At 45.0% G+C, this 26,514-nt stretch overlaps 1 protein-coding gene across 2 annotated transcripts in view; it reads right to left on the bottom strand.

Annotated features, from left to right (window-relative positions):
• Positions 1-26,514, bottom strand: part of LOC115147172 (high affinity cAMP-specific and IBMX-insensitive 3',5'-cyclic phosphodiesterase 8B) — a 95,320-nt gene that overhangs the window by 21,046 nt on the left and 47,760 nt on the right. For both annotated transcript variants that reach the window (XM_029689238.2, XM_029689239.2), the window contains exons 8-14: positions 21,304-21,444; positions 21,055-21,143; positions 18,447-18,501; positions 3,671-3,710; positions 3,321-3,398; positions 2,120-2,196; positions 573-737 (exon numbers count right to left, since the gene is read on the bottom strand). In XM_029689238.2, the coding sequence (XP_029545098.2) occupies positions 573-737; positions 2,120-2,196; positions 3,321-3,398; positions 3,671-3,710; positions 18,447-18,501; positions 21,055-21,143; positions 21,304-21,444 (645 nt within the window). The remainder of the gene's footprint in view (positions 1-572; positions 738-2,119; positions 2,197-3,320; positions 3,399-3,670; positions 3,711-18,446; positions 18,502-21,054; positions 21,144-21,303; positions 21,445-26,514) is intronic.

Genomic DNA, 26,514 nt, shown 5'->3' with positions numbered 1-26,514 from the left:
GAGAGGAGAGGTGAGGAGAGTTGAAGACAGGAGAGGTGAGGAGAAAGGAGTGGTGAGAAAGGAGTGGTGAGGAGAGGAGAGGTGAGGAGAGAAGAGGAGAGGAGAGGTGAGGAGAGATGAGGAGAGGTGAGGAGAGATGAGGAGAGGAGAGGTGAGGAGAGATGAGGAGAGGAGAGGTGAGGAGAGATGAGGAGAGGAGAGGTGAGGAGAGATGAGGAGAGGAGAGGTGAGATTATGAGGAGAGGTGAGGAGAGATTATGAAGAAAGGTGAGGAGAGATTATGAGGAGAGGTGAGGAGAGATTATGAGGAGAGGTGAGGAGAGATTATGAGGAGAGGTGAGGAGAGATTATGAGGAAAGGTGAGGAAAGGTGAGGAGAGATACATTCCCTGTACGACAAACAGTCTATAACTCTCTGTTTCAGGACGTTGATCACTGTGAATGATCCTTTAACTTGGTTTAATAGATCTCAGTGTGTGTTGTTTGTGTGTGTGTGTGTGTGTGTAAGTATGTTTGAGTGTGCGTGTGCATGCGTGTGTGTGTGTGAGAGCGTGTGTGTAGCCCCTAACTCACGCTCATGAGACCGCCCACAAGGTCGTTGGTGTGTGGGTCGTCCTCCTTGGAGGCCAGCTGAGGAGAGTAGAGCTCTGTGGTCCTCAGGATCTCCAGGACTCGGTCCAGCGCCTCTGCTACGGACACCGGACTGGACTCCTGGGCCGCGTTGATGATGTTGATCACCTGGAGGAGGGAGATGTAGCACACAGTTACATTTGATTGAACACACACACACAGCCCTAAGAGAAACTTCACTCTTCAGACAGAAAGTGCCTTTCTTTGAGCCTGTTTCAGGGAGCTCTGCATGTGATGCCGTAGAAATCATGTCGGGAACCAAATGGACAAATTAAGCAGCTAGTCAGAGAAGATAGGAACATCATAAAGCCTAGAGTTACACTCTGGTCTCTGGAGAGGCTTTCAGTCATAGGCTGATCCCAGATCTGTGCAATTAAATAAGGCCTTCACCTATCCCATCAAATCACCATCCATTCCTGTTGAACTCTCATCAGTGAATTAGATATAAAAAAAAAAACTTAGACTGGCACTAGAGTCAGATTCGACTGACAGATCTTTCAACTCTGTTGTCACAATCATTAGAATCGTCAGGTCAAACCTGACGTTGTAATCAAGGCTGATGCTTGCCAATCAGGTTTATTGGACACTGTTCAGTCAGACGGACCGACTTCGAGTTTCACTGGCCACAGAACTGCAAACAGCTTGACATTGCATAACATTCCAAGAATGTCTGCAAATGTTCAGAGAACACCGTTTGGAGAATTTTCCTTCGGATTTCCTTCGGATTCTCAGAGCACTATTCCGGGAACATTCCTGTGACATTCTGAGAACCATCAATAGTCAGTTGGGTCGGCTAGAAGTTCTGTCCCAACAATATGGGAACGTCAAACCACACTTGTTGTGTCCCAGATCCTCGCCGATGTGGTGTGGTTGAGAGGGCTCTGAGAAGATCTGTTGAGCTTTCTACTGCCTCTGATAGGTCCTCATCCTCACGCTTGCTTCGGGGAGTGTCAGGTATGGTTCTAGGAACATCCTCTATTGGTTTGGAAGGAGCACAGAGTGGGAAAGGAGAGGGGAATGTGTGTGTTTGTGGGTTTGTTGGTTCTTCTATCCTTGTGGCGACCTAAAATCTCCCAAAATTCCCCACAAGGATAGTAGAACAAGGAAAATTCTCCGTCACGGGGACATTTCCCACGTCCCCACGAGGACCGAGGTTATTTTCAGATTAGCGGTTAAGTTTAGGGTTAAAATGACTGTTACGGTAATGGTTTAGTGGTTAGGTTTAGAGTTAGGAGTTAAGTTTCGGGTTTGGATTAGGGTTACGTGTTAAGTTTAGGATTAGGGTTAAGGTCAGGGTTAAGGTCAGGGTTAAGGTCAGCGTTACGTGTTAAGTTTAGGATTAGGGTTAAGGTCAGGGTTACGTTAAGGGTAAGTAAGGGTAAGGGTCTAGGTAAAATAGGACTTTGAAAGGCAATTCATTTTTAGGTCCCCGCGAGGAGAACGTGCGCATGTGAGTGTGCGCACGTGTGTGGCATCTGTGTGCACTGTACCTTGGTGATGGGGGCCTCTATGGTCATAGAGTGGATTCTGGCTACAGATGAGTACCGGCGGTTTTGCAGACTGGGTGCTGGAGACAACAAGACACAAGTTACCAGGACTGCTAGTACTATGACATGCTCTTCGTCCAGTCAAACATTTCATTCTAGCTGATATTATATGAGCTTGTGAACTGAACCACGGACGACGGACGTGGCACATCAGACCACTGGACCTGTGGTGGCAGGCTGCTCTGTACAATGATGTATTATGTACAGTTGGGTCCCAAATGATTGGCACCCTTGATAAATACGAGCAAAAAAAAAGGATGGTATAAAATAAATGATACAAACAGTGAGCTATAATTGTACACTCCAAAAAATTGGGGAATTATATTATTTTATACTAATACAATTGCTCAGAGAAAGAGATTTTGTTTAACAAGTAATAAAAACAACTGGGGGGAAACAGATAGGCGTGCCAATAATTTTGAACCTGTTTTCAAGAGTCTAGCACTCTCCTCTTGCGAGGATAATGACACTGAGTCTTCTTCTGAAATGTTTTATGAGATTGGAGAACACGCTGGGAGGGATCTTCGACCCTTCGATCTTCGACCCTTCCACCATTCAGAATCTTTCCAGATCCTTGATATCCTTTGTCTGCTGTTGTGGACTTCCCTCGTCAATTCAGACGAGAGAGAGAGAGAAAGAGAGAGAGAGAGAGAGAGAAAGAGAGGTTGGAGGACAAGAGAAGGACCACTTCAGCCCAGCTAATGAAAATAGCCGCAGCTGCATCATAGTGAGGGGGATGTCATCAGAGGCCAACAGCTCAACTGCCTTCCATAATGTACTGTAATCTGACTCATATTGTTCTCTGATCCTCCCTCTCTCCTCATCCCCCTTTCTCTTTACCTCCTTCCTCTCTCTATCTTCCCCCTCTCTCTGTGTCCTTCTCCTTAGGTCCTGTGTGGCTTAGTGGGTGGCTCGCAACACCCGGGTTGTGGGTTCAATTCGCAGGGGAGGGGGACCAGTAGAGAGTCTCTGCTAAATGACCAAAAAATTTAAATTCTTGTCTCTATATTTGTCTTCCCCTATCTCCATTGAGATCCCTCACTCAGTGTTCTCTTACCATTTCTCACAGACGCACACACAGTATCCTGGTGTTCATACACACTCACCATCACTGCACAGTACCCTGGTGTTCATACACACTCACCATCACTGCCACGTGAGCTGATTGACTTGGTATCAACCGACTCTTTCCTCCTGTCTCTGTGACGCAGGGAATGGCTCTCTGGGAAAAGAAAGAAATCAGGATGACGGACGATATGACCCAGATTAGGACTGAGACAATTTCTTAAAGATAGACAGCGGCCTCACTTCTCGTCGCCTATGAGGGTTCAGTGTTCAACTTTGCAGTTTAGATAAATTGTCTGAAATCCTTACGTGACGTGACGTGACGGGGGGGGGGTTCAGGGATTTTGTCTCACGAAACAAGTCCCTGAAAGTTACATCAGTGGCCTTATGATGAATTAAAAGATTAAAGAGAGAGGGAGTGTAGCTTACCTGACTGGGAATGTTCTCCATCTTTGTTGATCTTATGGACCTGAGACAGACAATAACAGGAGAAATGCAGTTTGATATGGACCATATCACAGACAGATAGAGAGAGAGAGAGAGAAAGAGAGAGCATGAGTGCATTAGTAGATCTGGCTGGCGTTTTGTAAGAAAGAGTTTTATCCTTCGACCCGACGGTCTGTCAGGCTGCTGTGAGTTTTCCTCTCTTGCAGTGAGCGTCTATAACATACTAATAAGACAGTCTCAACATGGACTCAACATTACCCAACTACTGCGCCCATAGATCTAGACATTACTGCACACAGGAGGGTCAATCTATAGGCCTGACGCATGTAGGGTTCAGCTGGGTTCATGTTTGGGAAGGTGTCAGTCAATATAGGTTCTTACTGTTTCCACAGCCATTGATTTCTATTTGCCAGCTGGCACAGGATGAGAAGTGAGGTGAGGTGAGGTGAAGACGGGTGGGGGAGCTGATGGGCTGTAAGGAGGATGAGGGGAGAGGTGTAAGAGGAGATGAGGTGAGGAGGAGGAGGAAGGGTGAGGGTAGGTGGGGAGGGGTGACGTTTCATTTTTTTTTATGTGCAAGAAATGTAATTAAACGCTTGTCAAATGCAATAGAAAAAGGCACAACACAACACAAACAATTTGAAAATATTGTTTCCTTTTGTGAGCTCAGAGTCACTGGAAGATCACATCAGAAAATATTATGAGGTCGGTCTATCTGATTTGGTTGGGCTCCACTGTTACCAACGGTTCCTTCGGCCCCAGTAGCAGGTTAAGAAAATTACAGGTTAGGATAACAAAACTACTAAGCAACGAGGAATTGTTTTAAGAAGGAATTGTTTTAAGAAGGTCATATCAAGGATCATTTTGCTATTTATATAAAACCTGTAATATATATATATATATATAAACAACAATATAAATTGGCCTGACTGAAACATGGCTTAAGCCTGATGAATTTACTGTGTTAAATGAGGCCTCACCTCCTGGCTACACTAGTGACCATATCCCCCGTGCATCCCGCAAAGGCGGAGGTGTTGCTAACATTTATGATAGCAAATTTCAATTTACAAAAAAAAAATGACGTTTTCGTCTTTTGAGCTTCTAGTCATGAAATCTATGCAGCCTACTCAATCACTTTTTATAGCTACTGTTTACAGGCCTCCTGGGCCATATACAGCGTTCCTCATTGAGTTCCCTGAATTCCTATCGGACCTTGTAGTCATAACAGGTAATATTCTAATCTTTGGTGACTTTAATATTCACATGGAAAAGTCCACAGACCCACTCCAAAAGGCTTTCAGAGCCATCATCGACTCAGTGGGTTTTGTCCAACATGTCTCTGGACTCACTCACTGTCACAGTTATACTCTGGACCTAGTTTTGTCCCATGGAATAAATGTTGTGGATCTTAATGTTTTTCCTCATAATCCTGGACTATCGGACCACCATTTTATTACGTTTGCAATTGCAACAAATAATCTGCTCAGACCCCAACCAAGGAACATCAAAAGTCATGCTATAAATTCACAGACAACACAAAGATTCCTTGATGTCCTTCCAGATTCCCTCTGTCTACTCAAGGACGCCAGAGGACAAAAATCAGTTAACCACCTAACTGAGGAACTCAATTTAACCTTGCGCAATACCCTAGATGCAGTTGCACCCCTAAAAACTAAAAACATTTCTCATAAGAAACTAGCTCCCTGGTACACAGAAAATACCCGAGCTCTGAAGCAAGCTTCCAGAAAATTGGAACGGAAATGGCGCCACACCAAACTGGAAGTCTTCCGACTAGCTTGGAAAGACAGTACCGTGCAATACCGAAGAGCCCTTACTGCTGCTCGATCATCCTATTTTTCTAACTTAATTGAGGAAAATAAGAACAATCCGAAATTCCTTTTTGATACTGTCGCAAAGCTAACTAAAAAGCAGCATTCCCCAAGAGAGGATGGCTTTCACTTTAGCAGTGATAAATTCATGAACTTCTTTGAGGAAAAGATTATGATTATTAGAAAGCAAATTACGGACTCCTCTTTAAATTAGCGTATTCCTTCAAAGCTCAGTTGTCCTGAGTCTGCACAACTCTGCCAGGACCTAGGATCAAGAGAGACGCTCAAGTGTTTTAGTACTATATATCTTGACACAATGATGAAAATAATCATGGCCTCCAAGCTGACCTTCAAGCTGCATACTGGACACTATTCCAACTAAACTACTGAAAGAGCTGCTTCCTGTGCTTGGCCCTCCTATGTTGAACATAATAAACGGCTCTCTATCCACCGGATGTGTGCCAAACTCACTAAAAGTGGCAGTAATAAAGACTCTCTTGAAAAAGCCAAACCTTGACCCAGAAAATATAAAAAACTATCGGCCTATATCGAATCTTCCATTCCTCTCAAAATTTTTAGAATAGGCTGTTGCGCAGCAACTCACTGCCTTCCTGAAGACAAACAATGTATACAAAATGCTTCAGTCTGGTTTTAGACGCCATCATAGCACTGAGACTGCACTTGTGAAGGTGGTAAATTACATTTTAATGACATCGGACCGAGGCTCTGCATCTGTCCTCGTGCTCCTAGACCTTAGTGCTGCTTTTGATACCATCGATCACCACATTCTTTTGGAGAGATTGGAAACCCAAATTGGTCTACACAGACAAGTTCTGGCCTGGTTTAGATCTTATCTGTTGGAAAGATATCAGTTTGTCTCTGTGAATGGTTTGTCCTCTGACAAACAACTGTAAATTTCGGTGTTCCTCAAGGTTCCGTTTTAGGACCACTATTGTATTCACTATATATTTTACCTCTTGGGGATGTTATTCGAAAACATAATGTTAACTTTCACTGCTATGCGGATGACACACAGCTGTACATTTCAATGAAACATGGTGAAGCCCCAAAATTGCCCTTGCTAGAAGCATGTGTTTCAGACATAAGGAAGTGGATGGCTGCAAACTTTCTACTTTTAAATTCGGACAAAACAGAGATGCTTGTTCTAGGTCCCAAGAAACAAAGAGATCTTCTGTTGAATCTGACAATTAATCTTAATGGTTGTACAGTCGTCTCAAAAAAAACAGTGAAGGACCTCGGCGTTACTCTGGACCCTGATCTCTCTTTTGAAGAACATATCAAGACCATTTCAAGGACAGCTTTTTTCCATCTACGTAACATTGCAAAAATCAGAAACTTTCTGTCCAAAAATGATGCAGAAAAATTAATCCATGCCTTTGTCACTTCTAGGTTAGACTACTGCAATGCTCTACTTTCCGGCTACCCGGATAAAGCACTAAATAAACTTCAGCTAGTGCTAAATACGGCTGCTAGAATCCTGACTAGAACCTAACAATTTGATCATATTACTCCAGTGCTAGCCTCCCTACACTGGCTTCCTGTCAAAGCAAGGGCTGATTTCAAGGTTTTACTGCTAACCTACAAAGCATTACATGGGCTTGCACCTACCTATCTCTCTGATTTGGTCCTGCCGTACATACCTACACGTACGCTACGGTCACAAGACGCAGGCCTCCTAATTGTCCCTAGAATTTCTAAGCAAACAGCTGGAGGCAGGGCTTTCTCCTATAGAGCTAAATTTTTATGGAACGGTCTGCCTACCCATGTCAGAGACGCAAACTCGGTCTCAACCTTTAAGTCTTTACCGAAGACTCATCTCTTCAGTGGGTCATATGATTGAGTGTAGTCTGGCCCAGGAGTGTGAAGGTGAACGGAAAGGCTCTGGAGCAACGAACCGCCCTTGCTGTCTCTGCCTGGCCGGTTCCCCTCTTTCCACTGGGATTCTCTGCCTCAAACCCTATTACAGGGGCTGAGTCACTGGCTTACTGGGGCTCTCTCATGCCGTCCCTGGAAGGGGTGCGTCACCTGAGTGGGTTGATTCACTGATGTGGTCATCCTGTCTGGGTTGGCGCCCCCCCTTGGGTTGTGCCATGGCGGAGATCTTTGTGGGCTATACTCAGCCTTGTCTCAGGATGGTAAGTTGGTGGTTGAAGATATCCCTCTAGTGGTGTGGGGGCTGTGCTTTGGCAAAGTGGGTGGGGTTATATCCTTCCTGTTTGGCCCTGTCCAGGGGTGTCCTCGGATGGGGCCACAGTGTCTCCTGACCCCTCCTGTCTCAGCCTCCAGTATTTATGCTGCAGTAGTTTATGTGTCGGGGGCTAGGGTCAGTTTGTTATATCTGGAGTACTTCTCCTGTCCTTTTCGGTGTCCTGTGTGAATCTAAGTGTGCGTTCTTTAATTCTCTCTTTCTCTCTCTCGGAGGACCTGAGCCCTAGGACCATGCCCCAGGACTACCTGACATGATGACTCCTTGCTGTCCCCAGTCCACCTGGCCGTGCTGCTGCTCCAGTTTCAACTGTTCTGCCTTATTATTATTCGACCATGCTGGTCATTTATGAACATTTGAACATCTTGGCCATGTTCTGTTATAATCTCCACCCGGCACAGCCAGAAGAGGACTGGCCACCCCACATGTGCTCTCTCTAATTCTCTCTTTCTCTCTTTCTTTCTCTCTCTGGGAGGACCTGAGCCCTAGGACCATGCCCCAGGACTACTTGACATGATGACTCCTTGCTGTCCCCAGTCCACCTGGCCGTGCTGCTGCTCCAGTTTCAACTGTTCTGCCTTATTATTATTCGACCATGCTGGTCATTTATGAACATTTGAACATCCTGGCCATGTTCTGTTATAATCTCCCCCCGGCACAGCCAGAAGACGACTGGCCACCCCACATAGCCTGGTTCCTCTCTAGGTTTCTTCCTAGGTTTTGGCCTTTCTAGGGAGTTTTTCCTAGCCACCGTGCTTCTACACCTGCATTGCTTGCTGTTTGGGGTTTTAGGCTGGGTTTCTGTACAGCACTTTGAGATATCAGCTGATGTACGAAGGGCTATATAAATAAATTTGATTTGATATATATGCTGAAAACATTTATTTGGCCTTACTGCTATTATAGCGGGAGGGGGGGGGGGGGTGATCAAACCAAAACTATAGACGAGTTTTAGGATGTGATACTGTGAGTCATCTTAGTTTACCTCTACTGCTCACCTTCAGAGAGAGAGAGATGAGAGAGAGAAGGAGGGATGGAGAGGGAGTACAGTACAGAGAAAGTAAGAAGGAGTGAGATGGAGGGAGTCAGAGAGAGAGAGAGAAGGAGGGATGGAGAGGGAGTACAGTACAGAGAAAGTAAGAAGGAGTGAGATGGAGGGAGTCAGAGAGAGAGAGAAATAAAAAAATGACAAAGAGAGAGGGACTGAAAGATAGATGGAGAGAAGGACAAAGAGAGAGATGAAGGTGATGTTTGATGTAGAGCTCTGGTACCCGACCCGAGCCCGATGGGCCCCGACATTATACATCGGGTTAGGGCTGGATAGAGCCTCTTTACTCATCAATAACGAGGGTACGGGCGTGGCTCGGGTATCACTAAATTCATCACTAGCATTTTGATGCGGAGCCATTAGCTGGTTCTCTGCTGCACAGTACGGTCGTATCTGACTAAGATCATAACATGGTGTCAGAAGTGCTTCAACCACGTCAAATATAAAGACAGGAGAATTTATGTCACAGGAAATAATAACGTTCATTGAGTTTTGTCGGAGTTTAGAATGACGAAAAGTAGCTAACACTCCCCGCTCTCTCACGTCTCGTCATTGAGCAGAGCAGCCCAAGCGGAGCCATTGCTATGGACACTCAGACTCAGAGCGCCATGAGCAGGGTGCATGCAGAGCGAGCTGCCTGCGTGCAGGGATCAAGTGACAGACAGCCAATGGAGCTAATGGATTTACGAACTGAGGAAGTTATTTCGGGTTCCAAACTGGGCCGGTCTTTAAATTTGGTAGAAGCATTCGGGCCCGGGTAGGGCTTGAACGTCGGGGACATGGGTATGACGTCAAATTCATGCCCGTGCAGGGCTCCAGTGTTCTGTAAAGGGTTGCACACACCGCACCGAATGTAGATCTCCCATTTGTCTATCGTTCGTTCAGCACATTGTTGACGTCTGACTTCCGACATTTTCCCGTGATTCTAAATGCAAAATCAGTTTGCAAGTCCACTCTTAGAAAAAAGGGTTCTTTGGCTGTGTCACACCCTGACCTTAGAGATCCTTTATTCTCTATTTTGGGTTAGGTCGTTGTGTGACTAGGGTGGGCATTCTAGTTTATTTATTTCTAGGTTGGCCTGGTATGGTTCCCAATCAGAGACAGCTGTCTATCGTTGTCTCTGATTGGGGATCATACTTAGGCAGCCTTTTCCCACCTGTTGGTTGTGGGATCTTGTTTGTGTATAGTTGCCTTGAGCACTGCTTCACGTTAGTTTCTTTATTGGTTTTTCTTGCAGGTTCACGTTAAATAAAGATGATGAACCCAACCCACGCTGCATTTTGGTCCGATTCTTACAACAACGCGCGTGACAGGCTGTCCTCATATGAACCATTTTGTTTCCAGGTAGAAACCTCTGTGGAAAGGTTCTACATTGAACCCAAAAGGGTTCCACCTGAAACCAAAATTGGTTCTTCATGGGGACAGCCGACGAACCCTTTAAGATTCTACATAACACCTTTTTTTCTAAGAGGGTACTCTCGGCAGGCAGACGCTATTGGTGTGTTCGAGCCCTTGGGATTGAGATGACTAGTGACCTCTGATCCATTTAGTGCATCCTCACACGGACTCAGGATTAACTCTGGCCATGACACACAATGCTACTCAAACGGGACGTTACATAGGTAAAGTCAGTACTGTCACTGCCTATGTTACACATCGGCTCTACAGGGGGCTAATGGCAGCAGGTAGCCGGCAGGGTTGGGGTTCATTCTAATTCAATTCCATCTCCCTGTAAATTCCATTGAATTCAATAAAAATTCCAGGTCAGTCTTTGAAATTAGAGATGATTAAATCCCTCCCATTTCCATGTTTGGTCAATTCCAATAATTAAATGGATGTATCAGGGCACAAGACAACTGCTTCCAGTTCACTCTCAACAATCTCTCTCTTCTCTCTTCCTCCTTCTCCATCTCTCCGTCTCGTTTTCTCCAGCGCGCACCAAATAGGGGAAATAGGATTAAACACTGCTGAGGACACACGAGGTTGCCAGATTTAGCTGGCTTGCATCTTAATGGCCTCCTTGGGCTGGAATGCACAAACATATATGAAGTAAAACGGAGTACATTACACTGGCTGGGGCTGCATGGGAAACATTCAGGAATATGGATGATGACTGTGAGTGGAGAGAGAGGAAGAGGTGAGAAAGAGAGAGAGAGAGATGAGAGACAAAAAGAACGAGAAAGAGCGAGAGAGAGATGGGAGAGAGAGAAAGACAAAGAACGAGAGACAGAGAGAGAGAATAACAACCATGGGATATGCGTCAACAGCAACCTTGGGAAAATCCTCTGCATTATCATTAACAACAGACTCATACATTTCCTCAGTGAAAACAATGTACTGAGCAAATGTCAAATTGGCTTTTTACCAAATTATTGTACAACAGACCACGTATTCACCCTGCACACGCTAATTGACAAACAAACAAACCAAAACAAAGGCAAAGTCTTCTCATGCTTTGTTGATTTCAAAAAAGCCTTTGACTCAATTTGGCATGAGGGTCTGCTATACAAATTGATGGAAAGTGGTGTTGGGGGAAAAACATACAACATTATAAAATCCATGTTCACAAACAACAAGTGTGCGGTTAAAATAGGCAAAAAAACACACACATTTCTTCCCACAGACCCATGGGGTGAGACAGGTATGCAGCTTAAGCCCCACCCTCTTCAACATATATATCAATGAATTGGCGAGGGCACTAGAAAAGTCTGCAGAACCTGGCCTCACCCTACTAGAATCTGAAGTCAAATGTCTACTGATGATCTGGTGATTCTGTCACCAACCAAGGGGGCCTACAGCAGCACCTAGATCTTCTGCACAGATTCTGTCAGACCTGGGCCCTGACAGACCTGGGCCCTGACAGACCTGGGCCCTGACAGTAAATCTCAGTAAGACAAAAATAATGTTCTTCCAAAAAAGGTCCAGTTGCCAGGACCACAAATACAAATTCCATCTAGACACTGTTGCCCTAGAGCACACAAAAAACTATACATACCTCAGCCTAAACATCAGTCCCACAGGTAACTTCCACAAAGCTGTGAACGATCTGAGAGATAAGGCAAGAAGGGTCTTCTACGCCATCAAAAGGAACATAAAATTTGACATACCAATTAGGATCTGGCAAAAAATACTTGAATCAGTTATAGAGCCCATTGCCCTTTATGGTTGTAAGGACTGGGGTCTGCTCACCAACCAAGAATTCACCAAAGGGGACAATCATCAAATTGAGACTCTGCATGCAGAATTCTGCAAAAATATCCTCCGTGTATAATGCTTGCAGAGCAGAATGAGGCCGATACCCACTAATTATCAAAATCCATAAAAGAGACGTTATTCTACAACCACCTAAAAGGAAGTGATTCCCAAACCTTCCATAACAAAGCCATCACCTACAGAGAGATGAGCCTGGAGAAGAGTCCATTGAGCAAGCTGGTCCTGGGGCTCTGTTCACAAACACAAACAGACCCCACAGAGCCCCAGGACAACAACACAATTAGACCCAACCAAATCATGAGAAAACAAAGAGACAATTACTTGACATTTTGGAAATAACGAACAAAACTAATTAACACAAACTAAAATGATATTTGGCCCTAAACAGAGAGTACACAGTGGCAGAATACCTGACCACTGTGACTGACCCAAACTTAAGGAAAGCTTTGACTATGTACAGATTCAGTGAGCATAGCCTTGCTATTGAGAAAGGCAGCCGTGGCTCTCAAGAGAAGACAGGCTATGTGCACACTGCCCACAAATGAGGTGGAAACTGAGCTGCACTTCCTAAACCGCGTGCCAAATGTATGACCATATTAGAGACACATATTTCCCTAAAGATTACACAGATCCACACAGAAATAAAAAACAAACCCCATTTTGATAAACTCCCATCTACTGGGTGAAATACCACAGTGTGCCATCACAGCAGCTTGTGACCTGCTGTCACAAGAAAAGGGCAACCAGTGAAGAACAAACACCATTGTAAATACAACCGATATTTATGTTGACTTTCCCATTTGCACATCGTTACAACACTGTAAATATACATAATATGACATTTGTAACGTCTTTATTCTTTTGGTACTTCCGTGAGTGTAATGTTACCTGATCATTTTATATTGTTTATTTCACTTTTGTATCTACTTCACTTGCCTTGGCAATGAATTGAATTGAGAGAGAGGGGGAGGGGGGGGGGCAGTGCATGTGATGAGAATGATAGACAGAGAGAGCAGAGGGGGGGGGGATAGTTAAATAGAAATAGGTCAGAGTCCTACATGGTGAAGGTCTACTTACAGACCCTGCTGTCTACTCAACAACTAGACTATAACATGCAGACTAGGGACATCGGCCAAGTGTCCCGCTGGGAAAGACCAGAAAGAGGAGTTGTTCTGATTCGTGCTCAAAGCAACTCTGCCTGGCTATCCATCCACATCGCTCTGGCCAAACGCCACGCCCACTAACAATTCTTCTCCATTCAGGATGAGTCGTCAATAAATCTATCCAGGTCTACGCAGAAACAGACTGCTCCCTTTTTTTCTTTATTTTCCTGGATAGTCTCCCGTTGAAGTGTCCTGAGGTAAGGAATGTTTTTGGAAGTACAACACTGCTGTCTTGACAACAGTTGGCCTCAAGGATTCCGAATCAGAAAAGTACTGTAAGGGCTGATAGGGCAACGTCATAAATCACACTGCAATGAAGAGGAGATGGGTGTGCTACTTTCAGTTCCTTCCCAGAGTTGACTTTTCCCTTAGTCAGCAGTGCTCAGCACATCACTTGATTTCTACTTCTATGTATCCTTTACCTTTTGGGGAGAGTGGGGTAAGTTGAGCCAAAGGGGTGAATTAAGCTTGTAGCATCATACCCAAGAAGACTTGTGGCTGTAATCGCTGCCAAAGGTGTTTCAACAAAGTACTGAGAAAAGGGTCTGAATACTTATGTAAATGTGATATCAGTTTTTTTATATATACATTTGCAAAAATGTCTAAAATCAGTTTTTGCTTTGGCAATATGAGGTATTGTGTGTAGATTGATGATGTAATTTAAAAAATATACATTTTAGAATAAGGCTGTAACGTAACAAAATGTGGAAAAAGGCAAGGGGTCTGAATACTTTACGAATGAACTGTATGTCTCATGTTTTGAGGGAGCAATTAGCATGCTGACTGCAGGAATGTCCACCAGAGCTGTTGCCAGAGAATTGAATGTTCATTTCTCTACGTTATTTTAGAGAATTTGGCATTACGTCCAACCTGCCTCAAAAAAACACAGACCACGTGTAACCACACCAGCCCAGGACATCCACAACCTCAGACCACGTTGTAACCACACCAGTCCAGGACCTCCACAACATCAGACCACGTTGTAACCACACCAGCCCAGGACCTCCACAACATCAGACCACGTTGTAACCACACCAGCCCAGGACCTCCACAACATCAGACCACGTTGTAACCACACCAGCCCAGGACCTCCACAACATCAGACCACGTTGTAACCACACCAGCCCAGGACCTCCACAACATCAGACCACGTTGTAACCACACCAGCCCAGGACCTCCACAACATCAGACCACGTTGTAACCACACCAGCCCAGGACCTCCACAACATCAGACCACGTTGTAACCACACCAGCCCAGGACCTCCACAACATCAGACCACGTGTAACCACACCAGCCCAGGACCTCCACAACATCAGACCACGTTGTAACCACACCAGCCCAGGACCTCCACAACCACAGACCACGTTGTAACCACACCAGCCCAGGACATCCACAACATCAGACCACGTTGTAACCACACCAGCCCAGGACATCCACAACATCAGACCACGTTGTAACCACACCAGCCCAGGACCTCCACAACATCAGACCACGTTGTAACCACACCAGCCCAGGACCTCCACAACATCAGACCACGTTGTAACCACACCAGCCCAGGACCTCCACAACATCAGACCACGTTGTAACCACACCAGCCCAGGACCTCCACAACATCAGACCACGTGTAACCACACCAGCCCAGGACCTCCACAACATCAGACCACGTTGTAACCACACCAGCCCAGGACCTCCACAACATCAGGCCACGTTGTAACCACACCAGCCCAGGACCTCCACAACATCAGACCACGTTGTAACCACACCAGCCCAGGACATCCACATCTGACGCCTTCATCTGCTGGATCATCTGAGACTAGCCCCACGGACAGCTGATGAAACTGTTGGTTAGCACAACCAAAGAATTCCTGCCCAAACTGTCAGAAACCGTCTCAGGGATGCTCGTCTGCGTGCTCGTCATCCTCACCAAAGTCTTAACCTGACTGCAATTTGGTGTCGTAACCGACTTCAGTGGGCAAATGCTCACCTTCGATGGCCACTGGCTCACTGGAGAAGTGTGCTCTTCACTGATGAATCCTGGGTTTCAACTGTACCGGGCAGTATGGTGCCGTGTGGACGAGCGGTTTGCTGATGTCAACGTTGTGAACCGAGTGTCCCATGGTGGTGGTGGGTTTATGGGCAGGAATAATGAACGAACACTACTGCATTTTATGGATGGCAATTTGAATGCACAGAGATACCGTGACGAGATCCTGAGGTCCATTGTCGTGCCATTCATCCGCCGCCATCGCCTCACGTTTCAGCATGGTAATGCACGGCCCCATGTCGCAAGGATCTGTACACATTTCCTGGAAGCTGAAAATGTCCCATGGCCTGCATACTCTTCAGACATGTCACTCATTGAGCTTGTTTGGGATGCTCTGGATCGACGTGCGCGACAGGATGTTCTAGTTCCGGCCAATATCCAGCAACTTCACACAGCCATTGAAGAGGAGTGGGACAACATTCCACAGGCCACAATCAGCAGCCTGATCAACTCTATGAGAAGGATATGTGTTGCGTTGCAGGAGGCAAATCATGGTCACACCAGACACTGACTGGTTTTCTGATCCACGCCCCTATCTTTAAGGTATCTGTTACCAACAGATGCATATCTGTATTCCCAGTGATGTGAAAACCATAGATTAGGGCCTAATGCATTTATTTCAATTGCCTGATTCCCTTATATGAACTTTAACTCAGGTAAATCTTTCAAATTGTTGCATGTTGCATTTGTATTTATTTTCAGTGTAGATATCTTTGTTAGAAAGAATACTATATTTCCCTTGACAGAGTGATGATGAATGTAAAAAATTGCTAAACTTAACCCACTGTCCCCCATTGAGATGAAAAACAAATCTCTTTTAAATGTTATAATGCTAAACAAATAGGATGTGGAGATCTGTCACATGTAGGACTGGAGACAACCTAGTGATTTCCAAGGATAAGAGTCAGGAGAGAGAACAGAAGAGTGCTCGGCTTTGGCACGCAGATGGAAACATTGGACTCACCGCCAGTCAGAGACAGCAGATGAAAGGCAGCGGCTAGCTAGCCTAGCGTAGCACAGGTCAGAGAACAGCTAACTTGGCCTGAAGGTATTAATAGCTCTGGCGGTGTCTGGCTGCTAGCCCTCTCAGGCCTTAGCAGGGGATGCTTATTGTAGCTTAGCGCTAGCTTAGCTTAGCATGAACACTAGCTCTTAGCCTACAACCCTACTGAGCACCACGTGCTCGTGAGCAAGCCAAAACAATACAGGCCACTGTAGACTACAAATGCCATAAATGCCATAACAATGCTAGCATGCCAAAGCAACTTACACAGACATTAGACACCTTCTCTTACTCACATGGTACTGTACATACACAGTAGAGTGGACAAGCAATGACTACCACATAGCATAGTGCTGTCTGTCAGACTGGTATGGAACACGCGAGGCCAACAAATTCAAATGAAATGACATTTGTAACGTACAAGTGTAGACTTTACCGTGAAATGCTTACTAATGAGCCAATTTCCCAACAATGCAGTTGAAAAGTAAGAAAATTAACAAATAGAGCAAAAGAAACTAGTAACAATAAAATAACAATAACAAGGCTATATACGGGTTATATACAAGGAGCACTGGTACTGAGTCAGTGCAGGAGGTACAAGGTAGTTGGTACTGAGTCAGTGCAGGAGGTACAAGGTAGCTGGTACTGAGTCAGTGCAGGAGGTACAAGGTAGCTGGTACTGAGTCAGTGCAGGAGGTACAAGGTAGTTGGTACTGAGTCAGTGCAGGAGGTACAAGGTAGTTGGTACTGAGTCAGTGCAGGAGGTACAAGGTAGTTGGTACTGAGTCAGTGCAGGAGGTACAAGGTAGTTGGTACTGAGTCAGTGCAGGAGGTACAAGGTAGTTGGTACTGAGTCAGTTCAGGAGGTACAAGGTAGTTGGTACTGAGTCAGTGCAGGAGGTACAAGGTAGCTGGTACTGAGTCAGTGCAGGAGGTACAAGGTAGTTGGTACTGAGTCAGTGCAGGAGGTACAAGGTAGTTGGTACTGAGTCAGTGCAGGAGGTACAAGGTAGTTGGTACTGAGTCAGTGCAGGAGGTACAAGGTAGTTGGTACTGAGTCAGTGCAGGAGGTACAAGGTAGTTGGTACTGAGTCAGTTCAGGAGGTACAAGGTAGTTGGTACTGAGTCAGTGCAGGAGGTACAAGGTAGCTGGTACTGAGTCAGTGCAGGAGGTACAAGGTAGTTGGTACTGAGTCAGTGCAGGAGGTACAAGGTAGTTGGTACTGAGTCAGTTCAGGAGGTACAAGGTAGTTGGTACTGAGTCAGTGCAGGAGGTACAAGGTAGCTGGTACTGAGTCAGTGCAGGAGGTACAAGGTAGTTGGTACTGAGTCAGTGCAGGAGGTACAAGGTAGTTGGTACTGAGTCAGTGCAGGAGGTACAAGGTTGTTGGTACTGAGTCAGTGCAGGAGGTACAAGGTAGCTGGTACTGAGTCAGTGCAGGAGGTACAAGGTAGTTGGTACTGAGTCAGTGCAGGAGGTACAAGGTAGTTGGGGAGATTGATTGAGGTAATATGTACATGTCGTTTCGATGATTGATGGAAGTACTATGCACATGTAGGTAGGGGGTGGAAAGCAGAAAGTCTGGGTAGCCATTTAATGAACTGTTCAGCAGTCGTATGGCTTTGGGATAGAAGCTGTTCAGGAGCCTTTTGGTCGCAGACTTGTTGCCACGGTACCACTTGCCGTGCGGTAGCAGAGAGAACAGACTGTGGCTGGAGTCTTTGCCAATTTTTAGGTCTTTCCTCTGACACAGCCTGGTATAGTGGTCCTGGGTGGCAGGGAGCCTTGCGGTCGGATGCAGAGGTAGTTGCCATACACATTGTACTGCAATGAAAGGCATCATACAGTAGTAGAAAAATGGTCTTCACATGGCTACCATAGGGCTGTCCCTGAACCACTTGAGGTTGCATGTGTACCATATAGCTACAATGCTAGCATATAAGGGAAAAGCACAGGAAACACCACCTGCCTTCCATACAGCATAGAGCTGCCATTGATCCACAAAACCTTGAGGCCATATGAGTTATACTTGACAGAAAAAAAGGGGAGATCAATAAATGTTTTTTTATTTTCTTGACGGGGTATATATTTCTCTTATGTACACATAGTTGAAGAATAGGTAATGTAGCTATCTACCAACGATTAAGACCACCTTGACTGCTCTGGTTACACGAAACATAAAAATAAACTTTCATGCCTGTTTATCTAACTACTGGCTGCATGGCTCACCTGTTTGTTGTTGTCACTGTGGGGCCTCTTGATGGACACAAAATGGCGGATCTTTCTGTAAAGAGATTGAAAGAAAAGCATATTAGATTGGGAACCATATGTAGCCAGTTACCAGTTAACAACCTGCCAACCACCAGTTAACCATTTAAACAACCAGTTAATAACCAGTTAAAAACCAGTTAACAACCAATTAACTGTAAGGAAGACCAGTGGCGTGTATTCATGGATGCCAAGGGAAGCCAGGCTTCCACAAATATTTGACCCCCAAAAATAAAAATGATTGTTTTCTGTCAATTCGCAAGTGGCTGAATCTCACCGGAGAAATCATCCAAGCGAGGGAAACAGCGCCCCTCTGTCTCAGTATGTGTAGCCCATGTATCTGATGCTGTCTGGACAGAAAGAGTATGACATGTGTCCGCCCGTAGCATTCGATTTGGCCTCCCTTGAAAAAACTTATTTTAAAATAATTAGCCAATCAGAGTTGAGCTCAACTGTGGGTTGTCCTGGCGCAGAAAAACACCCCCCAATGGAGACCTGTTTGGATTTGGCTTCGCACCAATCAAATCACATCCTAAGCAAAATGTCATCATTCTTGTCTGCTTGTGTTGATGTCCTGCAGTAGTTAGCTTGCAAAACCGGCCCGTTCCTAAGCCATGGACAGAGATGTGGATTTGGACTTGTGGTTTTGACTTAATTCTCTTTTTACGCCAAACGATTAAGACAGCGGTTCTGATCTTATCATAAATGAATATGTTGTGACACTGGCCTGAGACGATTGAAGTTCAATATGTAGCCTAGATGTAGCAAGTACCATCACGTTAACTAGCTAGCTTAGCTGGTTCATTGCTGCCCATGAGAGGAAGTTAGGCTCGCAAGCATTTCAGCTAAGTAGCCAATGAAAACAAAACTAAAAGCATACTGTATGACAGAGCCATAGACCATTTTGCCAACATGAAAGAGAAGAGGATGGCATTGGCATTCAACTAGTCTACAAAAGCCTTTCATTTTTTCAATTGTGCGCAAACACACACACAGACAGAAATCAGGACCATGGACAGGCACATGATATTTAGAAACATTGATCGGACTAAATTGTTTTTGGTATCTTAAACTTTATTTTTTCCAGTGTATTAAACTAAGCATATACAGTGCATTCAGAAAGTATTCAGACCCCTTCACTATTTCCACATTTTGTTACATTACATCCTCATTATAAAATTGATTAAATTGAAAAACAAATATTCATCAATCTACACACAAAACCCCATAATTGTTGCAAGTGTATTAAAATTAAAAAACAGAAATACCTTATTTACATAAGAGGCGATACTGGCCTTCTAGGCAGAGTTCATCTGTCCAGTGTCTGTGTTCTTTTGCCCATCTTAATCTTTTCTTTTTATTGGCCAGTCTGAGATATGGCATTTTCTATGCAACTCTGCCTAGAAGGCCATAATCCAGGAGTCGCCTATTCACTGTTGAGGTTGAGACTGGTGTTTTGCGGGTACTATTTAATGAAGCTGCCAGTTGAGGACTTGTGAGGCATCTGTTTCTCAAACTAGACACTCTAATGTACTTGTCCTCTTGCTCAATTGTGCACCGGGGCCTCCCACTCCTCTTTCTATTCTGGTTAGAGACAGTTTCACTGTTCTGTGAAGGGAGTAGTACACAGCGTTGTACGAGATCTTCAGTTTCTTGGCAATTTCTCGCATGGAATAGCCTTCATTTACCAGAACAATAATAGACTGACGAGTTTCAGAAGAAAGTTATTTGTTTCTGGCCATTTTGAGCCTGTAATCGAACCCACAAATGCTGATGCTCCAGATACTCAACTAGTCTGAAGGCCAGTTTTATTGCTTCTTTAATCAGGACAACAGTTTCTAGCTGTGCTAACAAAATTGCAAAATACTTTTCCAATGATCAATTAGCCTTTTAAATGATAAACCTGGATTAGCTAACACAACGTGCCATTGGAACACAAGAGTGATGGTTGCTGATAATGGGTCTCTGTAGATATTCCATTAAAAATCAGCCGTTTCCAGCAACAAAAGTAATTTACAACATTAACAATGTCTACACTGTATTTCTGATCAATTTGATGTTATTTTAATGGACAAAAAAAATTGCTTTTCTTTCAAAAACAGGGACATTTCTAAGAAACTTTTGAACGTTAGTGTATATTACTTTTTATAGAGTTGCAAAATTTCTAAAAACCTGTTTTTGCTTTGTCATTATAGGGTATTGTGTGTAGATTGATGAGGGAAAATAACAATTTAATCAATTTCAGAATAAGGCTGTAACGTAACAAAAATGTGCAATATTTGCTTTGTGGAATTCACCAGACAGATGTTGCTCTCTGGTTTTGTGATGAAACAAACGTATGTGTAGTTGACTTCATGCCGCCACTGTGTGACTGTTTGTTGTCATGACCTTATTGTATATCACGGTGGAGTCTGAACAAATGGATTATACAGGAAATTACACAATTTGGCTTTTTGGCTTTTTTATTGGCTTCGCTTCCCCAGTGATTTTACCCAAGAACATCTACTGAGGAAGACAGCGGCTTGCCAGAGTTGATAAACGTGTTATTTAAGGGGTGAAGGTGACTTACCCTCCCTGGCCAATCACAGGCGTGATCTTGACGTGCTGCTGTATGCTGTCACCCGACTTCCTCCTGGCGTAGTAGATCCCCTGCCACTCCTAGACTTAGAGAAAGCTACAGTCAGGCGACGCCATAACACTCCTAGAGAATTACAATCGGAAAACTGAATAGAAAACACAGGAGAAAAAAAATCTAGATGAATAGTTGGATGTTCTTCAATGAGGTCCCGAGGTTTTTCAGTGTCTAATACTCTCTCACCTTTCCTTTCTTGATGCAGGTGTTGATGGTGTCTAGAAGATCTGCTCGGTTCTTGTCACTCTTCGGGAGTTCCGTCAGCTCTTTCCCTATCAACTCTCCCTTGTGGTATCCCATCATGCACTCAAATGCCGGGTTCACATACTGGGGGAGGAGGGAGAGAGATGGATTGGTTTTTCCATTTTAACTTGATTTATTTCACCATCATTTCACTGAATACCTAAACGACCCAGCAAAGGTCAAGACCGACTGCGTTTTGTGTGTGCGTGTGTGTGTGCGCGCGTAGCGTAGTTTCTCGACCACGGCAAAGTCCGAGTTTGGGCACTCCCCTCCCTACATTTTTAAAAAACGCTTCAGCCACTCACAAAGCATATACTATCGATCGCTGTCCATGGTTCTGAAATTGCAACGTCTACGCGGCTGCCTATCGATATGCTATCAGATGATGTGGTTGTCATTATCTCATGTTAAGCCTAACGTTTATGTTTCATGAAGCTATAGGGCTCCAGAGCCTACAGGAACATCTGTCTCATCACTCGTAGGCTTACCGGTGTTCACAGAAGGGGGGTTGCTCTCATGAGCTGCCGCTGGGTCTCCGGCAGTCATCAGCTTAGTTTTCTGGGAGAGGAGGAGGAGGAGGAGAAGGTGGGCCGGCACTCTCACTAGAGGAACTGCCACTGTTCTCGAGGGCAGGACGAAGAGGAGGAGGAAGGCCACTGTAATGGCCGGGATGGGGGACAGTGGTCGGGACTGGTAGGCTGCTACGTAAGTAAGCCTACTAGCTTCTGCCTGCGATGGTGTTTCGCCGGTTGAGGACGAGTTGGTAATTCGGTAATTTGGCACGACCTTGATCAGGTAACGCTTTCTTGCGTTGTTTTCGTGCACCACTTGGTCTGGCCTTGTCTTTATCCATCTTGAAGAACATACTCTCCATCCATATCAAGAGTCTGACCTGATTTCCCTTCACTTTTTTGAACTAGATGCACGATGCATGAAGACTATTGTCTGCCTGACTCACCCATACCAATGTAGATTGGTCAACACAAACACTTGGCTTGCTACATGTGCAAATTAAAAAGGGGGGTTACTGTCAAAATGATTGATAATCCCCAGCAGTAATAGTGACACAGTAAACTGACCGGTTCATATGGTTAGCTGTCAGGGGGATATTGGAATTCCCCAAGTCAATTTGTGAGGGCAAGTCTCTAGCCTGTTGCTCGAGTCCTATGTGATACATAGGCTTCATGTAATGTTTTATTAACACACTTCGAAGCATGCCTATTGACTTGATTGGTTTATGTGTTTTTGGCTTGGCTCAGCTTTGGAAAGATTTGAACATACAGTTGAAGTCGGAAGTTTACATACACTTAGGTTGGAGTCATTAAAACTCGTCTTTCAACCACTCCACAAATTTCTTATTAACAAACTATAGTTTTGCAAGTCGGTTAGGAGAGCTACATTGTGCATGACACAAATCATTTTTCCAACAATTGTTTACAGACAGATTAGTTCACTTATAATTCACTGTATCACAATTCCAGTGGGTCAGAAGTTTACATACACTAAATTGACTGTGCTTTTAAAGGGCTTGGAAAATTCCAGAAAATGATGTCACGGCTTTAGAAGCTTCTGATAGGCGAATTGACATAATTGTAGACCTCCACAAGTCTGGTACATGCTTGGAAGCAATTTCCAAACGCCTGAAGGTACCACGTTCATCTGTACATAGAATAGTACGCGAGTATAAACACCATGGGACAACACAGCCATCATACCGCTCAGGAATGAGGGGCGGCAGGGTAGCCTAGTGGTTAGAGCGTTGGACTAGGAAGGTTGCAAGTTCAAATCCCCGAGCTGACAAGGTACAAATCTGTCGTTCTGAACATAAGAATTTGTTCTTAACTGACTTGCCTAGTTAAATAAAAGGTTAAAAAAATAAAAGGAAGGAGACGCGTTCTGTCTGCTAGAGATGAACGTACTTTGGTGTGAAAAGTGCAAATCAAATGTCCTCTGGTCTGATGAAACAAAAATAGAACTATTTGGCCATAATGACCATCGTTATGTTTGGAGGAAAAGGGGGAGGCTTGCAAGCCGAAGAACACCATCCCAACCGTGAAGCACGGGGGTGACAGCATCATGTTGAGGGGGTGCTTTGCTACAGGAGGGACTGGTGCACTTCACAAACTAGGTGGCATCATGAGGAAGGAAAATGATGTGGATATATTGAAGCAACATCTCAAGACATCAGTCAGGAAGTTAAAGCTTGGTCGCAAATGGGTCTTCCAAATGGACAATGACCCCAAGCATCAAATTAAATTAAATCAAAGTTTATTTGTCACGTTCGCAGAATACAACAGGTGTAGACCTTACAGTGAAATGCTTAATTACAGGCTCTAACCAATAGTGCAAAAAAAATGTATGTGTGTGTGTGTGTAAGTAAAGAACTACAACAACAGTAAAAATACATTTGAGAATATGAGTAGCAAGGCTATATACAGTTAGTCAGGCTGATTGAGGTAGTATCTACAGTACATGTAGGCATAGTTAAAGTGACTATGCATATATGATGAACAGAGAGTAGCAGTAGTGTAAAAAGAGGAGATGGCAGGAGGTGGGACAGAATGCAGATAGCTCAGTTAGCCAATGTGCGGGAGCACTGGTTGGTCGGGCCAATTGAGGGAGTATGTACATGGATGTGTAGTTAAAGTGACTATCCATATAAGATAAACAGAAAGTAGCAGCAGCTTAATAAAGGGATTGGGGGGGCACATAATGTAAATAGTCCGGGTAACCATTGGTTACCTGTTCAGAAGTCTTATGGCTTTGGGGGAAAAACTGTTGAGAAGCCTTTTTGTCCTAGACTTGGCACTCCGGTACCGCTTGCCATGCGGTAGTAGAGAGAACAGTCTTTGACTGGGGGTGGCTGGGGTCTTTGACAATTTTTAGGGCCTTCCTCTGACACCGCCTGGTGTAGAGGTCCTGGATGGCAGGCAGCTTTGCCCCAGTAATGTATTGTATTGCGGTCAGAGGCAGAGGCAATTGCCGTACCAGGTAGTGATGCAACCGGTCAGGATGCTCTCGATGTTTCAGCTGTAGAACCTTTTGAGGATCTGAGGACCCATGCCAAATCTTTTTAGTTTCCTGAGGGGGAATAGGCTTTGTCGTGCCCTCTTCACGACTGTCTTGGTGTGTTTGGACCATTCTAGTTTGTTGTTGATGTGGACAACAAGGAATTTGAAGCTCTCAACCTGCCCCGTCGATGAGAATGGGGACCTGCTCGGTGCTTATTTTCCTGTAGTCCACAATCATCTCCTTAATCTTGGTTACGTTGAGGGATTGGTTGTTATTCTGGCACCACCCGGCCAGGTCCCAATTTGTAAGTCGCTCTGGATAAGAGCGTCTGCTAAATGACTTAAATGTAATGTAAATGTATCTGACCTCCTCCCTATAGGCTGTCTCGTCGTTGTCAGTGATCAGGCCTACCACTGTTGTGTCGTCTGCAAACTTAATGATGGTGTTGGACTCGTGCCTGGCCATGCAGTCGTGGGTGAACAGGGAGTACAGGAGGGGACTGAGCACGCACCCCTGGGGAGCTCCAGTGTTGAGGATCAGTGTGGTAGATGTGTTGCTACCTACCCTCACCACCTGGGGGCAACCCGTCAGGAAGTCCAGGATCCTGTTTCAGAGGGAGGTGTTTAGTCCCAGGTTCTTTAGCTTAGTGATGAGCTTTGAGGGTACTATGGTGTTGAACGCTGAGCTGTAGTCAATGAATAGCATTCTCACATAGGTGTTCCTTTTGTCCAGGTGGGAAAGGGCAGTGTGGAGTGCAATAGAGATTGCATCATCTGTGGATCTGTTTGGGCGGTATGCAAATTGGAGTGGGTCTAAGGTTTCTGGGATAATGGTGTTGATGTGAGCCATTACCAGCCTTTCAAAACACTTCATGGCTACAGACGTGAGTGCTACGGGTCTGTAGTGATTTAGGCAGGTTGCCTTTGTGTTCTTGGGCACAGGGACTATGGTGGTCTGCTTGAAGCATGTTGGTATTACAGACTCAATCAGGGACATGTTGAAAATGTCAGTCAAGACATCTGCCAGTTGGTCAGCACATGCCCGGAGCACACGTCCTGGTAATCCGTCTGGCCCTGCAGCCTTGTGTATGTTGACCTGTTTAAACATCTTACTCACGTCGGCTACGGAGAGCGTGATCACACAGTCATCTGGAACAGCTGATGCTCTCATGCATGCCTGTTGCTTGCCTCGAAGCGAGCATAGAAGTGATTTAGCTCGTCTGGTAGGCTCATGTCACTGGGCAGCTCGCGGCTGTGCTTCCCTTTGTAGTCTGTAATAGTTTGCAAGCCCTGCCACATCTGACGAGCATCGGAGCCGGTGTAGTATGATTCAATCTTAGCCCTGTATTGACGCTTTGCCTGTTATATGGTTCGTCGCAGGGCATAGCTGGATTTCTTGTAAGCTTCCGGGTTAGAGTCCCGCACCCTGAAAGCGGCAGCTCTACCCTTTAGCTCAGTGTGAATGTTGCCTGTAATCCATGGCTTCTGGTTGGGGTATGTACGTACAGTCACTGTGGGGGACGATGTCCTCAATGCACTTATTGATAAAGCCAGTGACTGATGTGGTGTATTCCTCAATGTCATCAGAAGAATCCCGGAACATGTTCCAGTCTGTGATAGCAAAACAGTCCTGTAGTTTAGCATCTGCTTCATCTAACCATTTTTTTTATAGACCGAGTCACTGGTGCTTCCTGCTTTAATGTTTGCTTGTAAGCAGGAATCAGGAGGATAGAGTTGTGGTCGAATTTACCAAATGGAGGGCGAGGGAGAGCTTTGTACGCGTATAATTTTTTTCCCTCTGGTTGCACATTTAACATGTTGATTGGTAGAACTGATTTAAGTTTCCCTGCATTAAAGTCTCCGGCCACTAGGAGCGCCGCCTCTAGGTGAGTGGTTTCCTGTTTGCTTATTTCCTTATACAGCTGACTGAGTGAGGTCTTAGTGCCCGCATCTGATTGTGGTGGTAAATAAACAGCCACAAAAAGTATAGCTGAGAACTCTCTAGGCAAGTAGTGTGGCCTGCAATTTATCACAATATACTCTACTTTAGGCGACCAAAATCTAGAGACTTCCATAGATTTCGTGCATCAGCTGTTGTTCACAAATATGCACAGACCGCCCTTCCTCGTCCCGGAGTGTGCTG

The sequence above is a fragment of the Oncorhynchus nerka genome, linkage group LG19 (assembly GCF_034236695.1).
Source record: "Oncorhynchus nerka isolate Pitt River linkage group LG19, Oner_Uvic_2.0, whole genome shotgun sequence".
In the NCBI taxonomy this organism is placed as follows: domain Eukaryota; kingdom Metazoa; phylum Chordata; class Actinopteri; order Salmoniformes; family Salmonidae; genus Oncorhynchus; species Oncorhynchus nerka.
This window is presented reverse-complemented; position numbering and strand designations above follow the sequence as displayed.